The sequence below is a fragment of the Ziziphus jujuba genome, chromosome 1, assembly GCF_031755915.1.
Source record: "Ziziphus jujuba cultivar Dongzao chromosome 1, ASM3175591v1".
In the NCBI taxonomy this organism is placed as follows: Eukaryota; Viridiplantae; Streptophyta; class Magnoliopsida; order Rosales; family Rhamnaceae; genus Ziziphus; species Ziziphus jujuba.
In genome coordinates this window covers 35420903-35448010 of record NC_083379.1, presented here as the reverse complement: position 1 = coordinate 35448010, position 27108 = coordinate 35420903, and the positions used below count along the sequence as shown (strand labels likewise).

At 35.4% G+C, this 27108-nt stretch overlaps 3 protein-coding genes across 8 annotated transcripts; 2 read left to right on the top strand and 1 right to left on the bottom strand.

The window, feature by feature from the left end:
• Positions 1-16750: 16750 nt before the first annotated feature.
• On the top strand, positions 16751-17370 carry LOC132800377 (S-locus-specific glycoprotein S13-like). Its single transcript, XM_060813914.1, has 2 exons — positions 16751-17003; positions 17117-17370. The coding sequence occupies exons 1-2, from the start codon at positions 16751-16753 to the stop codon at positions 17368-17370; spliced, it is 507 nt and encodes a 168-aa protein (XP_060669897.1).
• Positions 17371-17457: 87 nt separating this feature from the next.
• On the top strand, positions 17458-19728 carry LOC107430553 (G-type lectin S-receptor-like serine/threonine-protein kinase SD1-1). Its single transcript, XM_025070574.3, has 7 exons — positions 17458-17707; positions 17892-18020; positions 18254-18378; positions 18477-18687; positions 18826-19063; positions 19150-19300; positions 19420-19728. Exons 1-7 carry the CDS (start codon positions 17458-17460, stop codon positions 19726-19728), a joined length of 1413 nt encoding a protein of 470 aa, XP_024926342.3.
• Positions 19423-23331, bottom strand: LOC107430772 (G-type lectin S-receptor-like serine/threonine-protein kinase SD1-1). 6 transcript variants are annotated; one of them, XM_048464116.2, is made up of 7 exons: positions 21877-23331; positions 21663-21788; positions 21458-21480; positions 21155-21365; positions 20825-21062; positions 20575-20725; positions 19429-20476 (listed from the first exon to the last, which is right to left on the bottom strand). In XM_048464116.2, the coding sequence occupies exons 1-7, from the start codon at positions 23165-23167 to the stop codon at positions 20165-20167; spliced, it is 2352 nt and encodes a 783-aa protein (XP_048320073.2). In that variant the 5' UTR covers positions 23168-23331; the 3' UTR covers positions 19429-20164. The 6 variants fall into 6 exon arrangements, 5 of the variants coding, with proteins under 5 accessions (XP_060673334.1, XP_060673330.1, XP_048320073.2 ...); XM_025072005.3 differs by having other exon boundaries at positions 19430-20476; positions 21458-21585; XR_009638991.1 differs by having other exon boundaries at positions 20407-20476; positions 20575-20642; positions 21458-21585.
• Between the last annotated feature and the right edge of the window lie 3777 nt (positions 23332-27108).

Here is a 27108-nt window from a genome sequence, read left to right as displayed (position 1 = left end):
CCATGACAATTAATGGCGATAATAATAATAATAAAAGCAATTAAGCATAATATTAGAAAAGCAGGTTATGAATAAATAAAATAATATTTTAAAACTAAAATCATATTATAAAATATACGCCCGCATCGAAGGTATGAGCGGTACTCTCTAATATGCTACGCGATCCATCATTCCAGCTGTCGCCAGTACCTTGCTACCAATACAGTTTGGGGTGGTTGCCTAGATTGGCCATCCGATCCCCTGTACTCGTAGGCAACATAGTTACAAGACTAGCTCTTCATGGACCACATCAGATCGTCGCCCCGTGGGGAGTAATACATACAAACATAACATACATATTTATATATATATATATATATATATAAAGATATTTGATGCATATACTATATACCAGTGGTGTCCAACAGTGCCCAACATCCCAAAGCACCGCCTGACGAGGAGGTTACAGAGAAAAACCGGCATACGGTCACATGGCGTCCCACTGCGCCGCTGCTAATAGGAATCCTGGCCATGGAGGGGGCCGGCTACGGCCAATATTAAACTTGTCTACCCTCGTTCCGATGGCAACCACATGACAACCCTACAAATAAACCTCTACACTAATCATATCCACCTGTGCACTAATCACATCCACATGCGCGCTAATCATACCCACAACTACAAAACACCGATACGTGTATGGTACATCTAAAAACTCTAAATTTTTATAATATTACTAAAATAATGAGTTTTGATAAAATAAGATAAAATCAAGTTTATGATAATAAATTAATTAATTAATGCATAAATATATTTTTTGGAAATACTAAATTTTAAATAAATATTTTACTTCAAATCCATGAAATCAATTTTCACCAAAACAATATAAAAATTCTTACATAATTTATAATATGTGTAAACATCTTTATGTACTAAGCATATATATACATATATATACACACACACACACACACACACACATACATATATATATGTCTCATGTATATGTACATGCATATATACATATATAAATTTAAGTAGTCACAAGTTGGGCATTATGATCGCATAACTATAGTACACAGTATACAAGCGTTTCAAATGTTCCAATTACTAACCCAAGCTCAATGCCAACCAAAGCTTCATGGTATCCATACACCATTTCCGTTGGTCAACTTTTAATTGACTTTACAGATATACATATATATATATATATAAGAACCTTTCACATTTATAAATCTCAAAATCCTCAAGAATTTAAACCGCCTTAGCATTGTGAATTCTAAATATGTCAAAACCTCAAATTGGAATACACATGCACACATATATACATACACATATACACATATTTATAATTTATTCAAATTTCACCACAATTATGATATTACCCCACAAATAGCAAAATTTTAAATACCCATAAACAACTGACATATTATATATCAAATAGAAGCTTGAGAGACATAGAGTACCAATATTTAAATTAACTTAGCTTAAATCGTCAGCGGTGGCTGAAATTTCTGTCAGAAAATGCTGTCAAGTATGTCTTCTTGGTGTGCACCACCAAACGAGCTTAAATTGAGCTAAACGGGGATCGCCATCATCTTTAGAAGGTTCATATTAGTGAGAGAGGACCAGAAGTTGACAGGAAACGGCCAAAATCCGACGCATTGAAAAGAAGCCAGCCACCGGCTTTTATGGTATCTTCCGGGGTGTTTCCGCTGTCTCGAGAACGGCGAGCACCATGGAATTGCTGGTGTGATAGGTTGTGAGCTGGGCATGGTGGTGATGCTCAGTCTGACTGGCATTGATGGCAGCACAAGGAGGAGGATGACTGGCAGGGAGGAAGAGAGGGAGAGCTCCAGAGAGTTCCAAAAAGAAGAAGAAAAAAAGAAAGGAGGAGCGGGTGAACCCCCCGCCGCGGCCGTTTTCCCACGTGGGGAAAAGAAAAAAAGAAAAGAAAGAAAAAGAAAAAGAAATAAGTAAAATAAAATAATAAAATAATAATAATAATAAAATAATGTAATATTTAATTATAGCTGACATGTGGCATTTTTTATTGTGACACATGGTAGCCTTTAAATGTTACATGTGGCATCGCTGTTCACACACACTTGCAGGTTGATGAATAGTAACAGTTGTCTTGGGAAAACTTTACAGGTTTGTAACTTTCAAACCACATGTCCATATCAGGCGTGCTACTAGTCTATGAACTCGTATCGATGCGTACTTTGTAACGGTACCTTGATCAATCTAAAATTCTTTCCAAATCAAAAAGTCAAAATTTGACCCTTCTCGGTCAACGACAGTCAAACCCGATCAACTTTAGTTAACTTGAGAAATTTTCGATATACTTTGGGACGGGATGTTACAGTGTCAGCTAATTGGTCATTACTTGAGACATTAGACACATGAATTTACCAGTGGAAACAATATCACAAACAAAATGATAGTCAGCACACATAAATTTTCCAATGGCATATTGGATTTGCACACAAATAGGTTGCACCAATATTATCGTAGTAAACTGAAGGTGGAATCGAAAAAATGATTTTTAACTCATGAAGAAGGGAAAGAATTTAACACTATGTGCTCTGCTTCTGGTAAAAGAGCAAGACACAAATTTTTGTTTCTTAGAGGACCATAAAACAAGATTTCCATTGAAAAAAATATGAAAGTAGTGCTTAAGGTTCTATCATCTTGGTTTCTAACCTTATTAGTATCAAAAAAAGCATCCAAAAAAAGATCTTTTTCTTTTTTTATGAAGAATAGACCAAATGAGCATGTTCAAGTCATTTGTTAACTACATGGGCCATATGTCCGGACGGATTAACAACAAAGCTGCCCACTATGATGTTGAGTTGCGTCAAAGGATTTGGAACCATCATGTATGTTTGGTACGTTGGATTGGCCAGGATTGTACGAGACACAGTCCGAATCTGATGTTTGGTTTATCATTTTGAGATCGGGACAAACTTAACCTAAGCAATAAATTTATATCGATCGGGACACATCTGACCTGTCTCCCCCCCGGGTCACTTTTGTCCCAAACTCAAACAAGCCTTAGTCTATTCTCTCGCCAAGCGTATCATTGCCTCGCGTGGAAAATCGAAGGAAAAATCACATATGCAACTCTCAGAGAAAGAAACATGATCGGTGAGTATGTTTTCTTCTCTACACCTCTGTATCTGTTTTCTTCTTCCTGTGTTGTGACCTTTCTTCTTATCCTTTGAAATGAAAGGCCATCTTACTCGATCTAGAAAAGGCTTCGATTTGTAAGTAAATCCCGGACCCAGGCAAGTGTCATCTTCCTCTCTGTTTTATGTTGTCGTGGTGGGTGTGGATTTGAAACCCAATGTCATATCTCGCCGACATATCTTAGAAAAAAAAAATACTTAATTTTTACCCAAAATTCATTATTTTGTTCTCTGCGTTTGGGAAATTTTTTTTTCTCAATTTGTGTTTTCTTTCCGATTGGGAAAGGGCTTCCATTTGCAAGTACCCCAAATTTGCAAGGACCCAGGCAATTGTCTTTCTCTTTGTATGTCGTTGTGGGTGTGGATTTGAAACCCACTTTTCATCTCTCACCTACATATCTAAAAAGAAAAAATATATCTTTTTACCAAAATTTGTTTTTTTTTTTTCTGCGTTTGGGAAATTTTTTTTTTTTTTTTTTTGGTTGCAAATTGTGTTTTCTTTCGGGTTAGGTTTACATTCGTTTGGCTTTCTTCTTCTTCTTATTTCATTCCAGAAGATCGAAAGAGCTCGCCGGACACCTGCATCACTCGGACAAAGAAACACAGTTGGTGAGTATGGTTCTTACCCTCCATCTTTGCAGCTCTATATATAATATTTTCTTCTTCTTCCTTCTATGTCGTGATTTTTCTTCATGTGCCGATCTTACTCGATTTGGTATTAGGCAATGCAAGTAAATCCCAGATTTGCAAGTAAATCCCAAAGTTGAAACCCAATTTTCTTGTTAGGGTAATAGGTTTTAATTTGATGGATTGCATTTTTTTTTTAATTTGGTCTTGTGTGTCTGAAGTATGTAAAATGGTTCTAACTTAGTTGTGGTCTTCTTTGTGCTATCTTGATTTGGGTCGGTTTGATTGATTGTTCAACATTTGGGTCGGTTTGATTGATTGTTCTCATTTGGTGTTGATTTCACCTATGGTAAGTGTGGTATCTCGGGATTGATTTGAATTTGGAGTGTTCGATCTTGGTTCTGTGTTTAGAGATGTATAGCAATGTTATTCAATGGGTTCTGTGAATTTGTTGTGTACCAGTCCTTCAAAATCTCTATGTTCACGCTAATGGGATGGATGTGTGGAATATGGTGATTCATTTTTTTTATTTTTTTTTTAATGATGATGATGATATGCATCTGCAGAAGTAATGCTACCTTTCAGCAGATTCTTCATGTACATATTGAGGTTTAATTTAATTATATTGCTTATCATCACTTTAGACTTTATATTGTATATATTTTGCTGAAAGCATTTATTGATTAGCTTAGCAATTTAAAAATGAAGTTTTAGTACCAACGAATATCTTGCCAACAAAACGGACATATAAATATGTAAAGTGGTTTTTGGGTCTCTGTCTGCGTGGATCTCATGTGCCACCAATGATAATTAATGATGCATCTGCTAATTGCCCATAACACATGTGCTACCAATATATTCAGAATTTGTTTTTAATCATGAAGGTGGATTCACTGCTTGCTTAATGTTTAGGGGATACACGTTTCCACTTTTATCTCTTAGTCGGTTCTTATCCAGTACTATCTTCAAACTTGGTCAGGAACTTATAGATCTTTCACTCCATTCGCAATTGCTTTATCTGATCTTATCTTTGCCTAGTGTAGAGTCCAACTTTTCCAAAGATGTCGTAAGGAAAAATTTATTCAGCAATCTTATAATATATGTATGGTATATTCTGTCCATTCAACCTCTTCTTTTTAGCTTCTTCTGTGAAGCATCTTCTCTACTACTTGTGCAAGTTATGTTCGCTGTCTATCTGATCCTTGGCTGGTTGGGTTTACCACCCTTCTCACCAAAATTTTTGGTTTCTCAAATTTGACCATGGTGTTAAATTAATTATGCGATTCTGGAAATGAACTGTGCTGATTGATAGTATAGTTCATTCAATATCATCCCCCCTAATGAAGGCAAAGTGTGTGCTTATTGAGATTCTGCTTTCTAAAATATTTCCTCATTCTGCATCCTGATGGTGTTATGGTATTCAAAATAAACTCCATGAAACACAGTATGAACGCGGCAGTATCCTGATGCTTCTTGGTCACTCACTCTCATTTTCTCATATCTTTTGTTTTTTGTTCTATCTATTATGTGACCCTTGAATGATTTGTTATAGCATATTTCGGCAATTAATACAGCATATTTAGCAGTTGGCAAAGTGCTCACATATTGTGATTCTTCCTTCTAACATATTTCTTCCTCCTGTGTCATGATCGTCTTATCATTGAAACATGCTATGATAGCTATAACACAACCATTGCAGTGGCAATGATGCTTATTTTAAAGCTGTTTACTCATTTCCCCATAATTCGTCTTTTATATCCGTGTTTCTATTTTACCATTGAATTATTCGTAATGGTATATTTGAATGTTGGAACCAACGTGCTTACCTTGTTGAAGTTACTATTTCTTATTGGATATATATGGCTTTAAGTTGATAGGATCTTTTCTTCATACACGGAAAAGGGATATATGTGCTGACAAAAGCTCATCAAAATCAACATGCATAGAGCATATAATGCGTTTTCCAGATTTATCAAAATCGGGGTATTTATTTGTGGCGGTGGACAGGTGGTACATGTCTTTGTTAATTGTATAAGGATCCTTGTCAAGGCAGAATGTGTGAAGTCCAGTCGCACCAACCACAGCCGCACCAACCACAGCCACCATTTTTGACAAATGGACATTGCTGCACCGAATTCCAAATTGATCAACAATTGTGGGCTAAGCTGTTGAATATTGTGGCCTTGTAAGCCTATAAATAGGCTCCTTCCCGTTGCATGCAAATTAAGCCAAGTGAGCAAAGCTCAATATTATCCCAAGTGAGGAATATTGAGAGAAAACTCCGAGAGAGAGAGTGTTTAAGTTCCAGAGAGAGCTTGAGAGAAGAGTGAGCAATTCCAGAGAGAATTGGAAGGTGTAGGGAGAGATTCCACGTGAGAATCCAAGAGAGAGAAGTTTTTGTATTTTTGTATTCTATTTCTAAGAGATTAATAGAATTCTTTTTATTTTCTTCTCATATTTCTTCTCTAACGTGGTCAGACAACCACAACAAGTGGTATCAGAGCTCCAGGTCGAGAGCTTGGGTTCAAAATTTGAAGAAACAGAGCTACTGTTCTTCAAGTTGGTGTTTCGAAAAGTTGCTCAAATAATTAATTTGACAATACCAGGTGACAGTAGTCGACGAGACGAGAACACACAAGTTTTCCGGAGAGAAAGAAACCGTCGCACGCGCCCGCACGCGCCGCCTGAAGTTTTCTGCAACAAGTCAGGCGCCTCACGCGCCGCACGCGCCGTCTGGAGGTTGAAGACAACCACGTTAGCAGACACGTCAGCGCACCCTGCCACGTCATCTGCCACGCCAGCCGACACGTCGTCAGCCACGCCAGCCGACACGTCATCTGCCACGTGTTGACACGTCAGCACAATCTGCCACGTCATCAATATTTTCTGAAATTACGGAACAGCCCCTGAATTATTGGAAATTACAGATTGACCCCTGTAGTTTCTGAAATTACGGAACAGCCCCTGAAGTTTCTGTATTTGCAGGTTGACCCAGAAAGTTTGTGAAATTACAGTTTTGCCCCAAAATTTCTGGTAATTATATTTTGACCCCGGAAGAGTCAAGTCCACTATTTTCGGCCGTTCCGGACGCAACGGTTAACTCCGTTTTGCCAAATTCAGCTCCATTTTTTGTCAAGCCATAATGTCAATGGAAGAATCATCTTCGGGAGCTATGGTTAAGCTCACTGCCACAAATTATACACTTTGGAAACCTCGGATGGAAGATCTCCTCAATTGTAAGGATCTGTTTGATCCTATAGAAGCTAAAGGAGAAAATCCCGATCCCAGCAAAGTAGCAGAATGGAAGAAATTAAACAAGAAAACGATCGGTCAAATCAGGCAATGGATCGATCACAGTGTCTTCCATCATGTAGCGAAGGAAACGGATGCATATGCCCTCTGGATAAAATTGGAGGACATGTACCAGGCCAAGACTGCTCGGAACAAAGCCCTGTTGCTTAAGCAATTGGTAAATTTAAAATTACAGAGTGGAACTTCTGTAGCCGAGCATACCAGTGAGTTCCAGAGCTTGGTAAATCAACTATCTGCTGTGGATTATCAACTAGGGGATGAGGATCAAGCCCTCCTACTTCTAAGCTCTCTTCCAGACAGTTGGGAGACATTGGTAGTCTCTCTAGGCAATTCGGCCCCGAATGGCAAACTTACTATGTCTATGGTTAAGGATGCCCTATTTAATGAAGAGGCCAGGAGAAAGGACATTGGCATGGATCAGTCACATGCCCTCGTCACAGAGAGAGGAAGACAGCAAAGAGGTGGTCATGATAGGGGGAGAGGCAGGAGCAAGAGCAGAGGCAGATCTACAGACGGCAGAAAATCATCATATAAGTGCTATCATTGTGGCCTGGAAGGTCACATGAAGAAGAACTGCAGAAAGTTGTTGAGAGAGCAGAGACTCCAAGGTAATCAGCCGAAGAAGGATGGAGAGACACTAGTCACTGTTACAGGCGAAGTGGCGCTCTGCTCCACCGAAGAAGAGACATGCCTTCATATATCAACCCAAGATGTTGAGTGGGTAGTAGATACTGCAGCATCCTACCATGTCACTCCACACAGAGATTTTTTCAAAACGTACAAAGCAGGAGACTTTGGTACGGTAAAGATGGGAAATTCCAGTTTCGCAAAGATAATGGGAACTGGTGATATTCAGGTAAAAACGAATGTTGGTTGTACAATCACTTTGAAGGATGTCCGTCACGTTACAGATCTTCGGCTTAATCTACTTTCGGGAGCAGCCTTAGATAAGCAAGGCTATGACAACTACTTCAGCAATGGCACATGGAAAATGACGAAAGGTGCCATAGTTGTCGCCCGAGGACATATTTGTGGAACGCTGTACAAGACTCATGTGAATATATGTGCAGATAGCCTCAATATTGCAGAAGGAGAGGCGTCTCAAAATCTGTTGCACCAGAGACTCGGTCACATGAGTGAAAAAGGATTGTCCACTTTGGCAAGGAAGAAGCTTATCACTGTTTGCAAGGATGCTGCGCTAGATCCTTGTAATCACTGCTTGTTTGGTAAGCAACATAGAGTCTCCTTCAGTTCCTCTGCATTGAGAAGATCAGAGTTGCTTAGTCTGGTACACTCTGATGTTTGTGGTCCCATGGAGGTGGAATCATTAGGTGGCAACAAGTATTTCCTGACCTTCATTGATGATGCTTCTCGGAAGGTGTGGGTATATTTCTTGAAGACAAAGGACCAGGTATTAGATTACTTCAAACTGTTTCATACCATGGTAGAGCGTGAAACAGGAAAGAAGCTGAAATGTCTCCGCTCAGATAATGGAGGCGAGTATACTTCCAAGGAGTTCGATGCCTACTGCAGAAGACACGGCATTCGACATGAGAAGACGGTCCCTCACACCCCACAACATAATGGAATAGCCGAAAGAATGAACTGAACCATTATGGAAAAGGTCAGAAGTATGATCAATATGGCTAAGCTGCCAAAGCCATTCTGGGGAGAAGCTGTTCGTGCCGCCTGCTATTTAATCAACAGATCACCGTCAGTACCGTTGAATTTTGAAATTCCGGAGAAAATGTGGTCGGGTAAGATTCCCTCCTACTCTCATTTAAGAGTATCTGGTTGTTTAGCTTATGTACATATATCCAAGGAGCTCAGACAGAAGCTCGATGCAAGATCTACTCCATGCATCTTTATAGGATATGGAGATGAAGAATTCGGATACAGGTTATGGGACCCGAAAACAAAGAAGGTTATTAGAAGCAGGGATGTAGTAATCCATGAAAACCAGAAAATGGAAGACATTGAAAAGCCCAGAATGTCTCCTAATTGTAGTTCTAGTGCCGAGAATTTTTGTCCTAATCCAGCACCAGCACAAATAGCCACAGAAGATAATGAGGTGCATGAAGATATACCAGAAGCAGACCAGGAGGAAGAAGGGGATATTGAGCAGGGGGAGACTCAATCCTCTCAAGCAGCTGCAGGGCCATCACAGCGGTCAGATGATGGTACACCTCCTGAAACCAGTGGTTTACAAGTTCGGAGATCTGAGCGAGGCCGAATTCCATCAAAGAGATTTCCAGAATCTGAGTATATTCTGCTTACTGAAGAGGGGGAGCCAGAGAGTTTCCAGGAAGCTGTTTCTCATCAAGAGAAGGAAAAGTGGCTGCAAGCAATGCAAGATGAGATGGAATCCTTGCAGAAAAATCATACTTATGAGTTGGTTGAGCTTCCAACAGGAAAGAAGGCACTAAAGAATAAATGGGTGTTCAAGCTCAAGAAAGATGGCAGCGGAAAGGTGGTGAAACACAAAGCTCGATTGGTGGTCAAAGGATTTCTTCAGAAGAAAGGAATTGACTTTGATGAGATTTTTTCACCAGTGGTAAAAATAACTTCAATTCGAGTCATTTTTGGTTTAGTAGCAAGTCTAAACCTAGAACTTGAACAGATGGATGTGAAGACAGCATTTCTTCACGGTGATTTACATGAAGAAATCTACATGGAGCAACCAGAAGGATTTGAGGTTTCAGGGAAAGAAAACCTCGTATGCAAGCTAAAGAAGAGCTTGTATGGCCTCAAACAAGCACCAAGACAATGGTATAAGAAGTTTGACTCGTTTATGGTGAGTCAAGGTTATAAAAGGACTGCAGCAGACCAGTGTGTTTATATTCAAAAATTTTCAGGTGGAAACTTCATTGCACTTTTGCTATATGTGGACGACATGTTGATCGTTGGACAAGATGCAATGAAGATTAGTCAGCTGAAGAAAGAATTATCTAAGTCCTTTGATATGAAAGACTTAGGACCAGCTCAACAAATTTTGGGAATGCAAATAATCCGAGACAGGAAGAATAGAAGGTTATGGCTATCTCAAGAGAAGTATGTTGAACGGGTGATAAAGAGATTCAACATGGATAAAGCCAAACCGGTCAGCATTCCACTTGCAAATCATTTTAAGTTGAGTAAGAGAATGTGCCCCTCATCCAAAGAAGAGATAGAGGAGATGGCTTCAGTACCATATTCTTCAGCGGTAGGAAGTCTGATGTATGCAATGGTGTGTACCAGACCAGACATTGCTCATGCAGTAGGTGTTGTGAGCAGATTTCTTTCAAATCCTGGAAAAAAACACTGGGAAGCAGTCAAATGGATTCTCAGGTATCTTAAAGGTACATCGAAGCTGTGCTTGTGCTACGGGGGAGGTGATCCAATCTTAGAAGGCTATACAGATGCAGATATGGCCGGAGACCCTGATAATAGAAAGTCTACATCAGGTTATCTCTACACTTTTGCAGGGGGAGCTGTGTCATGGCAGTCAAGATTGCAGAAGTGTGTTGCTTTATCCACTACTGAAGCAGAGTACATTGCCGCAGCGGAAGCGGGTAAGGAAATGTTGTGGTTAAAGCGGTTTCTCACAGAATTGGGCATCAAGCAAGAAGACTACAAGATACATTGTGATAACCAAAGTGCCATGGATTTGAGCAAAAACTCAATGTATCATTCCCGTACAAAGCACATTGACATCCGCTATCATTGGATACGCGAAGTAATAGATCAACAGTTGCTGAACTGATGAAGATCCACACAAAAGAGAATCCAGCAGATATGCTAACAAAAGTTGTAGCTCAAGAGAAGCTGAAGCTATGCAGAAACATAGCTGGAATAGATGGCAGATGACCATCAGTTTAAATGCGGCTGGAGGGGGAGAATTGTGAAGTCCAGCCGCACCAACCACAGCCGCACCAACCACAGCCACCATTTTTGACAAATGGACATTGCTGCACCGAATTCCAAATTGATCAACAATTGTGGGCTAAGCTGTTGAATATTGTGGCCTTGTAAGCCTATAAATAGGCTCCTTCCCGTTGCATGCAAATTAAGCCAAGTGAGCAAAGCTCAATATTATCCCAAGTGAGGAATATTGAGAGAAAACTCCAAGAGAGAGAGTGTTTAAGTTCCAGAGAGAGCTTGAGAGAAGAGTGAGCAATTCGAGAGAGAATTGGAGGGTGTAGGGAGAGATTCCACGTGAGAATCCAAGAGAGAGAAGTTTTTGTATTTTTGTATTTTATTTCAAGAGAGTAATAGAATTCTTTTTATTTTCTTCTCATATTTCTTCTCTAACGTGGTCAGAGAACCACAACAGAATGCACTTCCTATGGGAGAGAATATTTCTTTTTTCCTCGCAGTTAACTTTTCATTTTCTTTGGTTGCTATAGTTGCTTTTAATTGATGGCCGTGAATATTTTTTTACATACAGATTATGTAGTTGTAGAATAGATGGAAGAGATTAGACACGGGTCTAAATATTCAATTCTTTTGAAGAGCATATTTAACGAATCTGTAAGCTGCTCCATTAAATCTTTCAATTTCATCATATTGTGCCCTTTGAGGATACCATTTAAAGCTTTTGTAGAATATTGGTGTTTGGATATTTTTAAGTACCATTGTCCATGGAACCATAATCTCGAATGATGGCTGGTTTGCACCTTTGTATATCATTTTTAACTACATGATTTCTTCATATCTTTTTGATACAAAATATTGCTGGTGTTTACTTTCTCATCTTTGATTACCCGTATTTTCCGATGCACGTTTGTTCATCCCTTTTCCCTCATATTGATGTATGCGTTTAATATTTGTAAATGATGAGAGTAATCCAATGTGTAAGGCCAAGAAGAACAATGTATTTTTTTTGGTCAATGTGATTTATTTTAAAAGTTGTCAATATAATTAATACCCGATTTTATCCTTCGCGTTTGTAGGTTTTCTTGGACCCTACTGAGTACAAATTCCAAAGTTCTGCTGCAGTTTATCAGCAGCTTACAGGCAAGGATTTTGGTTTGGAGGACTTGTTAGAGAATGTTTTTTGATGGATGTTGTTCTATTTTCTGGCAGTACCAAATGTTCATGTTATTGCTTGAAGTAGAGTTTTTATATGTTTGAGATAATATTGTCCCGAGTGTTGAAGCCACTTTATTAGTTTCAGTCCTGAGGCATACACGTTTGTTGGTTTTATCTTCTCTCTCTTGGCAAAATATGCATGATGTAGTTGAATAATTTAATGTCTTCAACAAAAACAAACTCATTTTTTGCAAAGTATCTGGACATACTAAAAATTCCATGTCTCCTAAAAATTCCCCTCTCACACACAATCAAACACATTTTACTGTACTGACCCCATCTACTTTATTGAAATGAGGTTATGAAATTGATGCCTTATTTATTTAAAACATGTAAAAAAAAAAGATTAAAAAATACATATTAAATTTAACAATAAAAAAATATATATTTGATTAAAACTGAACAAATGTTTAAAAAAATATAAGTATAAATGTTTTTGCTTTTAATCTTTAATTCTACCCCATTGCCATAATCAAATAAACAAAAAAACTACATTAATGATTCTGTTTCTTTATCTTTGTATGAAGAAAGTATGTGAAATCTTCGTTATCAACAAGTTTTTAATTAAATATGATGCTAACTTTATTTATTTGTACTTATGATTTAGCATATTATAATATCATTTTAATTTGTTTTGAAAACCATATATTAACATAATTTGTGGGTCTAAAAAAAAATTACAATTTAATTTCAATGTAAAAACAAAATTACAATTACAAAATTTCATTAATTAACTTTATTTCTCATTAATTTTTATTTATAAAATATTATGTTATAATTTAATTTTCATTTATTTTTAAAATTATAAATTAATATAGCTTGTGGATGTAATAAAAATTTAAATTTTATATGTAAATACAAATATATCAATTTCCAATATTAATTAAGTACATTATTTTTTATTGTAATTATAAATAAAATTTTATAATTTTTCACTTAAAAAAAAATTAAAATTATAAAATAGTTCAATCCAGTCTAATCCTCTACCAAATATGGAACAACTAGTCCATCATTCAATCCGAAACTATACCAAATACAGAACTGCACTATTCTATTCTGTCTGATCCAAACCTATCATGTCCAATCCGAACCTATCTTGCGTACCAAATGCACCCGAAAAGTTGACTAGGTGGAGGAGGCCATTAGCATCAAATCATCCTTAGTTTCATGCATCATTTGTTCCCCCCCCCCCCCCCCCCCCCCCCCCTGCCCGTGTCTTTAAGAGAAAATTGGTTGGATAATTGTGTGATGAAGCGAGACAGAAGTGTTGCATCAATACCAATATATGCAATTTCATCTACATAAATATATAGATACATTGTGAGATTTTAATGATAGATAAACAATGATGTATTCAAGAGAGAGTGTGCAAATTCAAGTTCAAACATCTTCGACTCATTATACCAAGCTTGAGGAGCCTGTTTAAGCCTGTAAATAGCTTTCCTCGGTCGGCACACATGAATAGGTCGGTTGGAGTCAATGAACGTGGGATTCAACCATATAAACTTCTTAATGAATAGTGCCAAGGAAGGCATAATTGACATGCATCAAGTTGTCGAACTGGCCATATGTTACAAGAGCAATGCTTAATACAAGGTGAATTATGTCTAGTTTTTCTTTTCTTTTCTTTTTTCTTTTATATTTGTAATTAATTTATATGTTTAACAAAATCTAACTATTACTAACACCAACAAACAAATAAAATAAGCAAATTACATATAATTAAAAAAAATTGAACATATTAATTTAACGAACAGCACGTTAAAGTTTACTTTAATTAATTTAGTTTAGTATAATTATTGGTTATTTATAAGACCATACAACATTCGTGACTTTTTTTCTTTTCTTTTTTTTTTTTTTTTTTTTAATAACAACCTCAGTCTAAGATATTAGATTGGCTAACTTGATTAGAACACAATTATTGTGTCAACTGCAGCACTACGGTATGATTTCAACAACAATTGGAGAAAACACCAAAGCTTTAATTAGGAGAGTATTGTATTGGTGTATATTTGACCAATAAGAGGTTACATGCTTAAATTTTTATATTTATTTTGTCTGAAATGGCATTCTATTATATTTATTTATTTTTTCTTTTTACAATTATAACAGTTTCTAATTTAAAAGGAAAAAAAGTGTGGCATTTCAAATCCACGATTTTATGGATGTGAAATATATTAACTCACCCAATTTTATTTGACAAATAACATTATATTAATTGTAGAGGCTCTATTCAGTTTTACATATTTCAACTGCAATCAATAGAAATGACATTTTATTAATTGCAATTGAAATATGGAAAAATGTATTGAAACTTATTGTGCCACTCATTTTCTCTAGATCTTGTCAGTTTTTGTTTTTTCTAATGTGATTGCCAATGCCTTATTTACTACGTTAATCAGCCCATAAAAATGGTTTTGAATTTAGAAAAGTTACTTGTTTTTGAGAAATGCTATGTTGAGGAGCTAGCAAGATGTTGACTGGAGTTGGCTATAGAAAGACTAGTATGCTGGAAAATTCAACTGAAGCAAGCTCATCCATGAAAAGGACTTGGAGACAAAAAGGGAGATTAGAAACGCTTATGGTCAAAGTATTCGCAACAAAATTTAAAAAAAAAAAAAAAAAAAAAAAAAAAAGGCGTTCGTAAAAGATGGCATACATAGGTGATACATGGGACTCTAAAACTTAGTTTAAAGTTGCTGTAAATTATAAAATAATCCGCAAAAGCTATGCTGAAACAGCAATTAATTTTTTTAAAAGCTAATTAGTGTTTAATAAATTATTATTTCAAAATTGCTAAAAAGTTATAAAATTAGAATTTAAACATTTGGTAAAAAAAAAAAAAGAAAAAAAAACTATTTAAATATTTTAATTATATACAATGACCAAAATAAATATGAATTATTAATTCCTTGTTTATATATATATATATATATATTATTATTACTATATATAAATGGATATAAAGAAATTTTATTATTAGTTTAAAAATATAATAGTAATTTTAAGTTTAAAATTTAGATTGTGCTAGAAGGAGAATCTAAAGAACCTACTTTTGACTACTTCTTAGATTTTACCTTTTGGAAATGGTAGATTATTAAAGAATATAAAATCTATAGGTTTATCAAACACTACAATTGATAAAAAAATTTCCTATAAACCAAAAATGAGGTTTAAAAGCAACCTCAAACGCATACTGATTCAATTAAATATAATTAGAAATTATTTGATTAAATTGGTAGTCTCTCTCTTCTCTCTTAGAGCTGAATGCTAAGATTAGTTTATCAAGCTTATTACAAATGATAATTCATCTAGTATCTAGGATTTTGAACTTTGATATTATATTAAATTATCATTAATTTCAAAAACTTAAACTATTAGGCTATAAGTTTATTATGTATAACAAACTTTATCAAAATAATTTTAGAAAGAGTTTATCAAGCTTATATAGTTTGTACTTATATGAAGTAACAGAGCACAACTTCTCTTGAAATATTGGTGCCACCTATTTTTGTGCTAATCCTGTCATTTATTCTTGATAAAGTATATTGCAATTGATTTTTATTTTGTTTGCGACAAGGTTCAAAATGATCTTATTCGGGTTGCTCATGTAATTGCTTCTGCTGATCAATTAGTTAATGCCTTAACTAAACCTCTCTCTCTCTCTTTCTCAATTTCTTATTCTACGGTTCAAGATTGTGTATATTTGATTTGTATTTACCTTAGTTAGGATCATATATATTACTTTTTAAAGTTTGTATCTGTATTTATATATTTAGCCAATTCAATGCAATACACGGTTTTTGCCATATCACAGTCATCTTCTATAGATAAAAGTATCCGAAAACCATTTGGCCAAAGCACACATGGCTTGGATGTCGTAATCTAATCCCGAAGGGGATCCAAACCATATTACACTTGCCCAATGATATCCCTTAAATAAGTGGTTAATGCTTTCAAATCCACAATTCATCCCTTGCTGCCTTTCTCCTCATTAAAATTAACCTTTATAGGAACACTATTAAGGAGAAGTCTCAAAACAAAATTTCTAATTTTTGATGCTACCTCCAAGTTCCAACTTATTTTCAAATTGTGGGTCCAGGACTTAGTCTTTGCACGACGTTTCTTCACTTTTTTTTTTTTTTTTTTCCTTGAAGAAGAAGAAGAAAAAAAGGTGGAATTGTCACTATAAGGATCCAAGTGATATGGTAATGTCAAGGAATATTGTAGTTCAGCCCTCCATTTTTATTTTTGCTTCAGGCTCTAGAAAGAAACACAAATGGGCAAACTGCCTTTTCTTGCCTTGTTTCACGCTCTAATCCTATTTGTAGCATTTTTTTGTCAATTTTCCATTGAAGTTGAAACTATAACCCCAAACAATTCAATCAGTAAAGGAGAGACTTTAGTTTGCTCAGGTAAAAGCTTTGAGTTTGGCTTCTTCTCTCCGGCCAACTCAAAAAACAACTACTTAGCTATATGGTACAAGAAAACCCCAGAAATAGTTGTGTGGACTGCTAACAGAGAAAACCCAGTTACAGATCCAAAAGGAGTGCTTTTCACCATCAGCACTAATGGAACTCTTCTACTTCTTAACCAAAGAAGCCGAAAGCCCAGTAATTAGGCTCTTAGATTCCGGTAACCTTGTTCTTCAAGAAACTGTCACAAACGGTTCTGGAAGTCATCTGTGGGAGAGCTTTGATTACCCAAGCAAAACATGGTTGCCTGGCATGAAAATTGGAGGTGGGTTAAAAAATAGATACTTGGTTTCATGGAAGAACTTGGATGATCCATCTTCTGGGGAATGGACTTTAGTTTTGAAGAAAGGCAAGAAGTAATAAAATCGGGTTCAATAAAAAAATACCGGTCAGGTCAATGGAATGGTATCCAATTCAATGGCCTGCCTTTTTTCACTGATCCGTTGTTCTCTCCGAGATTAGAATTTCTAGATGATGGTCTAACTTACAGTTATGAACCAAAAAGCAACTCATTATTTACTGCGAGAATAGAACTGGATCACTCAGGCTTTCTCCATTTATACGTGTTGAGAGATGGAACCACAGAATGGTCCAAGATGTACACAATACCAGATGACCAATGTGACAGTTACGGGAAGTGTGGAGCTAATGCCGTTTGCAGAGTTTACAGAGCACCAATATGCGAATGTCTGAATGGGTTCATACCGAAATCATAATATGAATGGGAAATACTCAATTGGTCAAGTGGATGCGTGAGAAGAACGTCACTGAATTGTCAAAATGGAGATGGTCTTATGAAACTCATGGATGTGAAGTTGCCAGACTTGGCTGATTTTCATTTCAATGCGAGTATGAGCACCAAGGAATGCCAAGCAGAGTGCTTTAAGAAGTGTGATTGCATGGCATATGCTAATTCTAATGTTAGTGGAGAAGGCAGTAGTAATGGTGGCACCGGCTGTTTGCTGTGGTATGGGGATTTGATTGATATTAAAGGTTTCACAGAAGAAAGTAGAAGACAAGATGTCTATATACGACTGGCTGCTTCAGAACTTGGTATGTGCTGTAGTTTTTTTCATCAAAGTAACTTTTTTCCCATATTCAATCTCATAATTTCATCCACAAAAGCCAAGCAAGTACAATTACATGGAATACAAATTTGTTGACTTGTATTAGCCTGAAAGGCTGGAAACAGGAATTTTGGAAATAATAATGTGGTATATCAATTTATTTGTTGTAGAATCAATTTATAACTCAGATAAGAAGAGAAAGTTGGCTATCATCCTTTCACTATCAATCGCTTTTGGAATGCTTACTCTTGGGTTAGTCTTCTATTGTGTAGTTTCGAAGAAGAGGAGAATTATGACAGGTAAGAATGTTCCCATTGATGATTTTCTGGATATGAGATTTTAGAGTAGTGAGCGTCATATAATAATATACATATGTCTAAAAGTGACATTTATAAGGTATATATCTAGCATTATCAGATTATCTTCTTCTTCTTTTTTCTTTTCTTTTTTTTTCATTTTGTGCTGTATCAATAGCAAATTATTCTTTGTCATGTGTATGTTTATAAGTAGTTCCTACCAAATAACGTTATAGGCTTGGAAAGCAAGAGGTATGACACAGAGGTGCCGTTTTTTTATTTTGAAACAATCATTGCCGCTACAGATAACTTCTCTGATGCAAATAAGATTGGAGCAGGTGGATTTGGATCTGTTTATAAGGTAATAGTAACAATATACTTTTGCAACAAAGAACAGACAAAATTCTATTTCAGACTTTTGGACAACCGAAACCAATGCTCATTTATGGTGATATGCAGGGCAACCTACCTACAGGAGAAGGTATTGCAGTGAAGAGACTGTCAAGAAATTCAGGTCAAGGTCTTTCAGAGTTCAAGAATGAAGTTGTTCTGATTGCCAAACTTCAGCACAGGAATCTCGTCAGGCTTTTTGGCTACTGTGTTCATGGAGAGGAAAGGATTTTAATCTATGAGTACATGCCCCACAAAAGCTTGGATTATTTTATATTCGGTATGATCCACTTAACCATTTTCTTGCTTGAATCTATTTCTTTTTTCTTTATGCTCAACGATAAAGAATGTTAAAGAACTTAAAGGATACTGCAGTTCATGTAATAGGAAATTCACAACAGATATAAATTATTTGCAGATAATACTAGATGTAAACTACTCTCATGGCAAAAGCACTTCGACATTGTTTTGGGGATTGCTCGCGGACTTCTATATCTCCACCAGGACTCAAGGCTGCAAATTATTCACAGGGACCTTAAAGCAAGCAATATTTTGCTAGACAGCAACTTTAATCCGAAAGTTTCAGATTTTGGCTTGGCGAGGACCTTTGGTGGGGATGAAGATGAAGCAAAAACAAACCGAGTTGTTGGAACCTAGTAAGTGATGTATAGTGACCTTGAACGGCCTGATGTATTCATCAAATGAAGTAACCTCTATTTGATAGCTAAATAACTTCATGCAGTGGCTACATGTCTCCAGAGTATGCGGTTGATGGAACATTTTCATCAAAATCCGATGTCTTTAGCTTGGGAGTGATTTTGTTAGAGATTGTTAGTGGCAAGAAGAACAGAAAATTCTATCAACCAGATCATCGCCATAACCTCCTAGGACATGTAAGTGGAAAAAAGAAAATTTAAATCCCCTACTCTTTTCTCTCTTATTCATTCATGGACAAAGAGAAAGACCAGATTTGCTAAACAATTAAGCGCATGTGGTTTTAAATTTGTACCAGGCATGGTTACTGTGGAATGAGAACAGGGGCATGGAACTAATGGGTGAATGTGAGATGGCTTCTTTCAACAAATCTCAAGTATTAAGATGTATTCATGTGGGTTTACTATGCGTCCAGAATTACCCAGAAGACAGGCCAGCCATGTCATCAGTGGTTTTCATGTTGGCAAATGACCAAGCTATTTTGCCTCATCCTAAACACCCTGGTTTCTTCACAGAGTCAAGTTCCTCTAATGCAGATGAAACATCAGGAAGTGAAAAAATCCTCAGCCAAAATGCTGTCACTATTACTACAATGCAAGCAAGATAAGCACTGGTAACTCAACAGATAACTTCCAAGAAAATTTGCTGAATGCATTATGCACGTGTGTGTATCAGTTTGTTCATATTGCTGTCAGATTTATATCCTTTGGCATATACTTGGAATATTGAGTATTTTTGCCTTTAGAAAAGGCATAATTGCTTAATTAGTAATAAATTGAAGGGCATAGTTAAAAGTGTGTGTTTTATAATGAAATGTACAAAAAATTTATGTCTAAATTTTCACTACAAAAATTGATAATTTACACATATAAAAATAATAATATACCTCTATATTTGACATATATGATATTTAATTTACTTAGAACAAGATTTTGGCTTCAACCATCCCCATGCCTTGAATGCAAGTTGATTAATGCGGAACAGCATACTTGAGGGATGGATGGTTCAAAGTTGGCAGCTGCTCAAATAAGATAATTTAATTGTTATCTACCATTCAGCTTTGTCAAAGTTACTGCATTTTGTGAGCCGGATTCTTCATTTCTTAATTTTGATGAGCTCTCTTCATTTGAGCTCCTTTCCATGAAGAAACCAGGCTCTTTAGGTTGCGGCAGTACTGCTCCTTCGTTTTCCAACATGAAAACCACAGACGCCATTGTTGGTCTGTCATGTGAAAACTTTTGGACACATAACAAACCCACTTGAATGCATCTTAATAATTGACATTCATCACTTGAGTCCCCGAAGCTTGCATCCATTAGATTTAAGGCTCTATCTTCATTCCAAAGCAACCACGCCTACATAAAATTCATAGCTTCATTGAGACATTCAAACACAAAATGAAAAAACAAAAGAAAATTGTTGTGGATAAGCCAAATCATTGCTCTTTTCTTACATGTCCTAGAAGGTTGTGGTCGTGATTTGGGTGAATAAACTTTCTATTCCTTTTGCCACTGATAATCTCTAGTAGAAGCACACCAAAGCTAAACACATCAGATTTTACTGAGAACTTTCCATCAATTGCATACTCTGGAGACATATATCCACTGAATGAAAAAAAATTTTAAAAAAAATTGTTAAAAACTTTTGCCGAGTGATGGTTGATGAATGTATTCGATAAAAATGAGAGGAAACTGCTTACTTACTATGTTCCAATGACTATCCTAGTTGTGGCTTCTTTTTCATCGTCTTCAACAATCCTTGCTAATCCAAAGTCAGAAATCTTGGGATTCAGGTTGATATCCAGTAAAATATTGCTTGCTTTGAGATCCCTATGAACAATTTGAAGTTTAGAATCTCGGTGGAGATACAGGAGACCTCTTGCAATGCCCTTGACAATATCAAACCGTTTTCTCCATCCTATTAGGCTGATTCTTTGATCATCTGCACATCAGTTGACCTTGCAAATTCAGAAGAATATTAATTTTGAGCATATTGATAACCTTTTTAACTAATAAGATATGTGAAAGACGAACCAAATATAAAATAATCCAAACTTTTGCTTGGCATGTACTCATAGATTAAAATCCTTTCTTCTCCTTGAATACAGCAGCCCAAAAGTGCAACAAGATTCCGATGTTGAAGCTTTGCAATCAAGTTTACTTCATTCATAAACTCTTTAAATCCTTGTCCTGAATCCTTGGACAGTCTCTTCACAGCAATTTCTTGTCCTGTTGAGAGCTTCCCCTGAACATATGCCACATCAAGTGCCTTTGTCAGCCATGAGATGGATGCATAGAAATCACATAATGCTTCAATTTACAGTAAGTAATGGGTACCTTGAAAACAGGACCAAAGCCACCTGCTCCAATCATATGTTCAGCTGAGAAATTATTTGTAGCAGATATAATGGCAGCCAAATCAAATAAAGGTAGTTCTAGTTCATCTTCTATTTTGCTTCCCTGTCCTATTTATTTCAATAATTAATGGTTTATCAAAACATTACTTTTAAAAATAAATTTTTTGAGAAAATGTATTAGTTACCTCTTCCATTGGTTCTTTTTCTCCAAAAAATGCACCAGATCACCAGTGCCATGACAAACATGCCAGAGCAAGAGGTTGTAGAAACAATTAGTATGGTGTTTAGTTTCCTCTTCCCGTTAATTGATTCTGGAACATATACAATATGAAAAAATAAAATAAAATAATTACAACACTGTTCAAGTAAATGAAAAGTGACACGGGAATTAAGACTTACTAAGCTCGGATTTAGGCAAACGTAAATAGATGTCCTGCTCAGTATCTTTAACTCTCAACTCTCTGACGTCAACAAGGTTACCAAACCACATCAAGCAGCCACTGCCACCTTCTCTGATATCAGAATTAGCATAAGCTGCACACGAACAATTTTTCAAGCACATCTCCTTGCATTCCTGGAGGCTCATACTCTTGTTCAACCAGAACTCCAACAAGTCAGGCAATTTCACTCCAACAAGCTTCACAAAATCATCACCATTCTTGCAATCAAGAGGTGTTTTCCTCACACACCCATTAGACCAATTTAAAACTTCCCATTCTTGCTGCGACTTTGGGGTGAATCCCTTCAGACAGTCACATATTGGATCTCCATTAATTCTACAGACACCGTTAGCACCACAGTATCCATATCTGTCACAGAGCTCATATGGCATAGAGGACATAGTTGTCCATTCTGTATTATGCATTACAAGACGCTCCAAATTACCAGAATTACTCAATCTCAGGCGCGTAACTTCGTCTTTGTTAACTTTGGGCTTGAACATGTAATAGGATTCATTCTCATCGAATACAAAAATTGATTCGTAAACAGGGTCTCCGTTAACATACATACCAGTAAACATAACTCCATTCCATAGCCCTGACCGCAAGGTTCTGGATGTTCCACTGTAAACTACGATCTGAGGCATACCTTTGATGTCCATATGGAGAGTAAACTCTCCAGTTGATGGATCATCAGCGCTTTTCCATGATGTTAGATACCGTTCCAAACCGGTTTTCAAGTCCCATCCAATCTTCATCCCCGCTAAAGATGTGTCGGTCGGATAATCAAAACTCTGCCATGCATATATCTCAGAGTCGGCCTCTCTGTTTTTTTCTTGGACTACAAGATTCCCCGATTCCAAAAGCCGAGCCACCGGATCTTTTGTGACCATTGATGTGTTGGAGGACCAAACAAGAAACCCGGTTCGGTTGAGAAGAAGAAGATTTCCATGGTTGGTGATGGTGAGTTGTCCATGTGAATCAGTAAGAGGGTTATCTCTGTTTGCAACCCAGACAACAACATCAGGGGTGGTCTTGTACCATATTCCCAGGTACCTGTTCTTGGATTTGCCAGGGGCGAAGAAGCCTAGCTCAAAGCTCTGACCCGAAGAAACTAGAGTTTTGTCGCCATCGGTGATGGACTGGTTTGAAGTCATGGTATCATCTGCAGTGCCACAGAATATGGACAAGGTTTGGAGAAAGACCAAAGCATAGAAAATGGAGAGCAAATGTATGGCGTCCATTAGCATTTACTATCACTAAGAACTAGGATTCTAAGTTTTACGCAGTCCTTTTGTTTCTTTATATATATATATATATATATATATATATTTAACCCAACGAAGCTTGGAGTGCCATAGATTCATTAAGCAACAGAAAAAGAGGAAATATCAGTATTTTTTATTTGTCTTTGAATTTTGGCATATCAGTATTTTTATATGTATCGTTCAATTTTGTAGGCTTTATAATATATTGGAGATGTTGACTGGACTAAAATTCCATGTGAAGTCTAGCCACACCACACTGCACCGACAGTGTGAAACCAGCAGCTCACCATTTTTTACAATGGCCATTGCTGCATTTGACACCGAACTCCAACTTGCTCAACAATTATGGGCAATGTCAAAAAGCTGGTGCTGAAAGTCAGAAGAGGTTAAAAATGGAGGACATGCACCGAATTTGTGAGCCTATAAATAGGCTCCATCCCATTGCATGCAACCCAAGCCAAGTTGAGCAAGCTTAATATCATCCCAAGTGAAGAGTATTGAGAATAAATTCCAAAAAAGAGTGTTTAAGTCTACAGAGAGCGCTTGAGAAAATAGTTGAAACTCCAGGAGAAAATTTGATAATAAATAGAGAGAGATTCCACGTGAGAATCCGAAAGAGAAGTTTGTGTTTTGTATTCTAAGAGAAGTTTGTGTTTTGTATTCTATTTTCAAGAGAGTAATAGAATTTTTTTTATTTTTCTTCTCATACTTCTCCTCTAAAATGATCAAAAAACATAACATTCCGAACTGGACCCTATAAGAGGCGCAACTAAAAAAGAATCCTCCTCGAATTTCTGACTGAAAAGGGAATGGCAAATTAAACTCTAGCAAAATTCAATTTTGCAGCAAGGTTAAGTTTTAATTTTGATTTATTTAAACTAAATAAAACGTTTTATTCTTTTTTTTAATTTAAAAATATTTATCTGAAGCTAAATTTTACTACTTTATGTTATAAAAAAAAAAAAGTAAATAAATAAAGTCTTAAATTTTGTTTAAATAAAATTTTTGAAACTATCCTTATACCGGCTGCCATCCATATTTTTTTTTTTTTTTTTTTTTTTTTTAATTGTGACATGAGAACAAAGTTTGAGTTTGGGTCAAAGTTCGAGATTCCGATCCAGAGACTTTGTATTATAATATTTTGCCATTGAAGAGTGTTTCAACATTTCTCCAAAAAAGGAGTGTTGATTGAAAAAAAAAAAAAAAAAAAAATTGGTATTTCAACATTAAATTAAAACATTATTTCAAAAAACATTAAATTCAACCTCTTTTGCTCAACCTTATTTTATATGATGGAATTCTTTGACTGCTGAGCTTGTGGCAGATGCTACTCTTTTTTGTTTGGAAGCTGGTTCTTTCACGATCAAGCAATTAGTGATTCTTTGGGCCGGGGCCAAGAAAATTGACTAATCAACTAGTTGGTGTAGATGCAAATTGATCTCTTGTTGAAGAAATCCAATCTTTACTTTCTCGCCATGTCAATTTTCAATGTGTTTATAAGAACTAGAAGTATTAATAGGGTAGCTCATAAGATAGCTCTTATGCAGTATATTTAGAGTCTTTTGAATCTTAAATAGTGAAGGTTCTTGGTTAGATTTCTGCTGCTATTGAAGAAGACAATTGTATTTCTGTTTCTTCTTTAAAAAAAATTTCTTCTTTCAAAAAATAAAAGAAAATAGGAAAAAAAAAAAAGCCTCTTTTATCAATTCAACAAAGAAATAATTTATTGCAAAAAAATAATTAATTATGGGTAAAAGTGTCTTTTTAAGGAATAAATATATTATTAGTAACTTAAATATAAAACTTAAAACTTAGTAATTTAAAAATATATTTAGATGTAAACATTCACTGAAATTTATCAGGTGATAAAATCATAATATGAAAAATTCAAACGCGAACTTAAAAATGCATAAGCTGAAAGCAAAAGATGGACTAGTAAAAGAAAATGTCAGTCAGAGGGAAATATCAACACGTAAGGTGGAGTCAAATTACCAAATAAAAAAACACGTAAGGTGGAGTTTTTTTTTTTTTTTTTTTTTTTTTTTTTTTGGGTTTTTGGTAGTTGTCTGCCTGAGAAGTCCACAGGAAGCAAACCTTTGAAGCTATCCTTCAGTGACTGTCTTAGGACTCTTAACCAAGTCCTGCTTTCAAATTTGATTTCCTATAAATCGCCAAAAAAATGAAATAAAATGACACATAAAGTTTTCGTTTAATAAGTAACTGAGTTTAGTATAATTACTGGTTATTTATTAGACTGTACATTTTTTTTTTTTAAACCTCAGACTAAGATATGAGATTGTCTAACTTAATTATTATTTGTACCACAATAATTGTATCAATGCAGTACTATTATATGATTTCAACAACAATTGGATAAACAGCAAAGCAAGCTTAATTTAGTGAAGAGAATATTGGTGTGCTTATATTTTTCAAGCCCAAAATGGCATTTTATTAATTGCAGTTGACTTTTGCGAAAAGACATAGAGCCTTGTTAGTGTATTGTGCCGCTCATTTTACTTGGATTTGTATTCAAACTTTCAAACCTTATCTAGGAGTCATTGTCTTGTTTTTTAATTCAAGCTAGAAAATGATTTTTATTTTTTATGATTATAGCTAGAAAATGATTAGGTTGGTTTTCTTAATAACAATTGCATTATCCAGTTTAATTATTGGATTCCTGATTTTCATTCAATATTGTCGGGTATGTATTTAATATCATTTGGTTGAATAATTCATTTTTTTTTTTAACAACATTTAAGTTAACAAAAATTATCTACTTACTTATATGAATTTTTTTTTTTTAATTTAAGGGAAAAATAATATTGTTTTTACCTTTAGTAGTTCTGATCATATTAAAATACCCAAATGTTATGAAATTAGGATATTGTATCTTACTTTATAAAATTAAAATATTCTGATATGATAATTACAATATATATATATATATACATATTTCTATTTTTTTGGGCTACCGAGACATTTTTCTTGTTATACTGAAAATTATTTTTTTATGTTTGATTAAAAATATATTTGATTAGAATATCCTACAACTTATATTATAATTTTATTAAAATGTATAATGTAAATGTATAATGAAAATTTATTCAAAAAGAAATTAGTGAATTGTATTTGTTTTAAAATTGAAATTGATCTCTGTCCTCATGGATTTTTTTTGCACCACATAAAACATTAGCAAACCCTTCTGATATTAGATACATCAAATTTTACTGAGAACTTTCCATCGATGCGTAGTATACATGGACACACCAGGGATATATATCCACTGCATGAAGAATATATATATATATATATACACACATATATGTGTGTGTCATAATTAATGGGAAAATGAAGATCTATATGATTTATTAAGTTCCAACAGCTCGATCTCTTTGTTCTGGCTTCTTTTCAGAATCCCAAAAATATATCCTTGTTAAGCCAAAGTCAGAAATCTTAGGATTCAAGTCATCTTCCTGTAAAATGTTGTGATTCTTTTACCATCTGCACATCATTTCCAGCACTACTCCTTGTACTAATTAGTTCCAATTCTAATTAGATTGATTTCGTCATTTCTATCTTTCTAATTTTCGGTACGCAAAATTTTGCAACAATTAATAAGATGTATTGAAAACCAAGAAAATCAATGATTTGGTTATGCTTTTATTGGCAAATATATAGCCATATAGAGGGTAAGATACTTTATTTTCCTTGGATATAAAAGCCCAAAGGTGCAACGAGATTTCTATGTTAGAAGTTTGCAATTAAATTTACTTTATATTTAAACTCTTTAGGACCCCTCTTCTGAGTTTTTTGCACGAGAAATAACAACTCAAGAGAAGAAAATTGTTCTCCTGTTTTCACTCTCATGTTACTCAATTTTATTTCTCAATTTCATTTCTCTATGTTTCAAATGACTAGCTTAG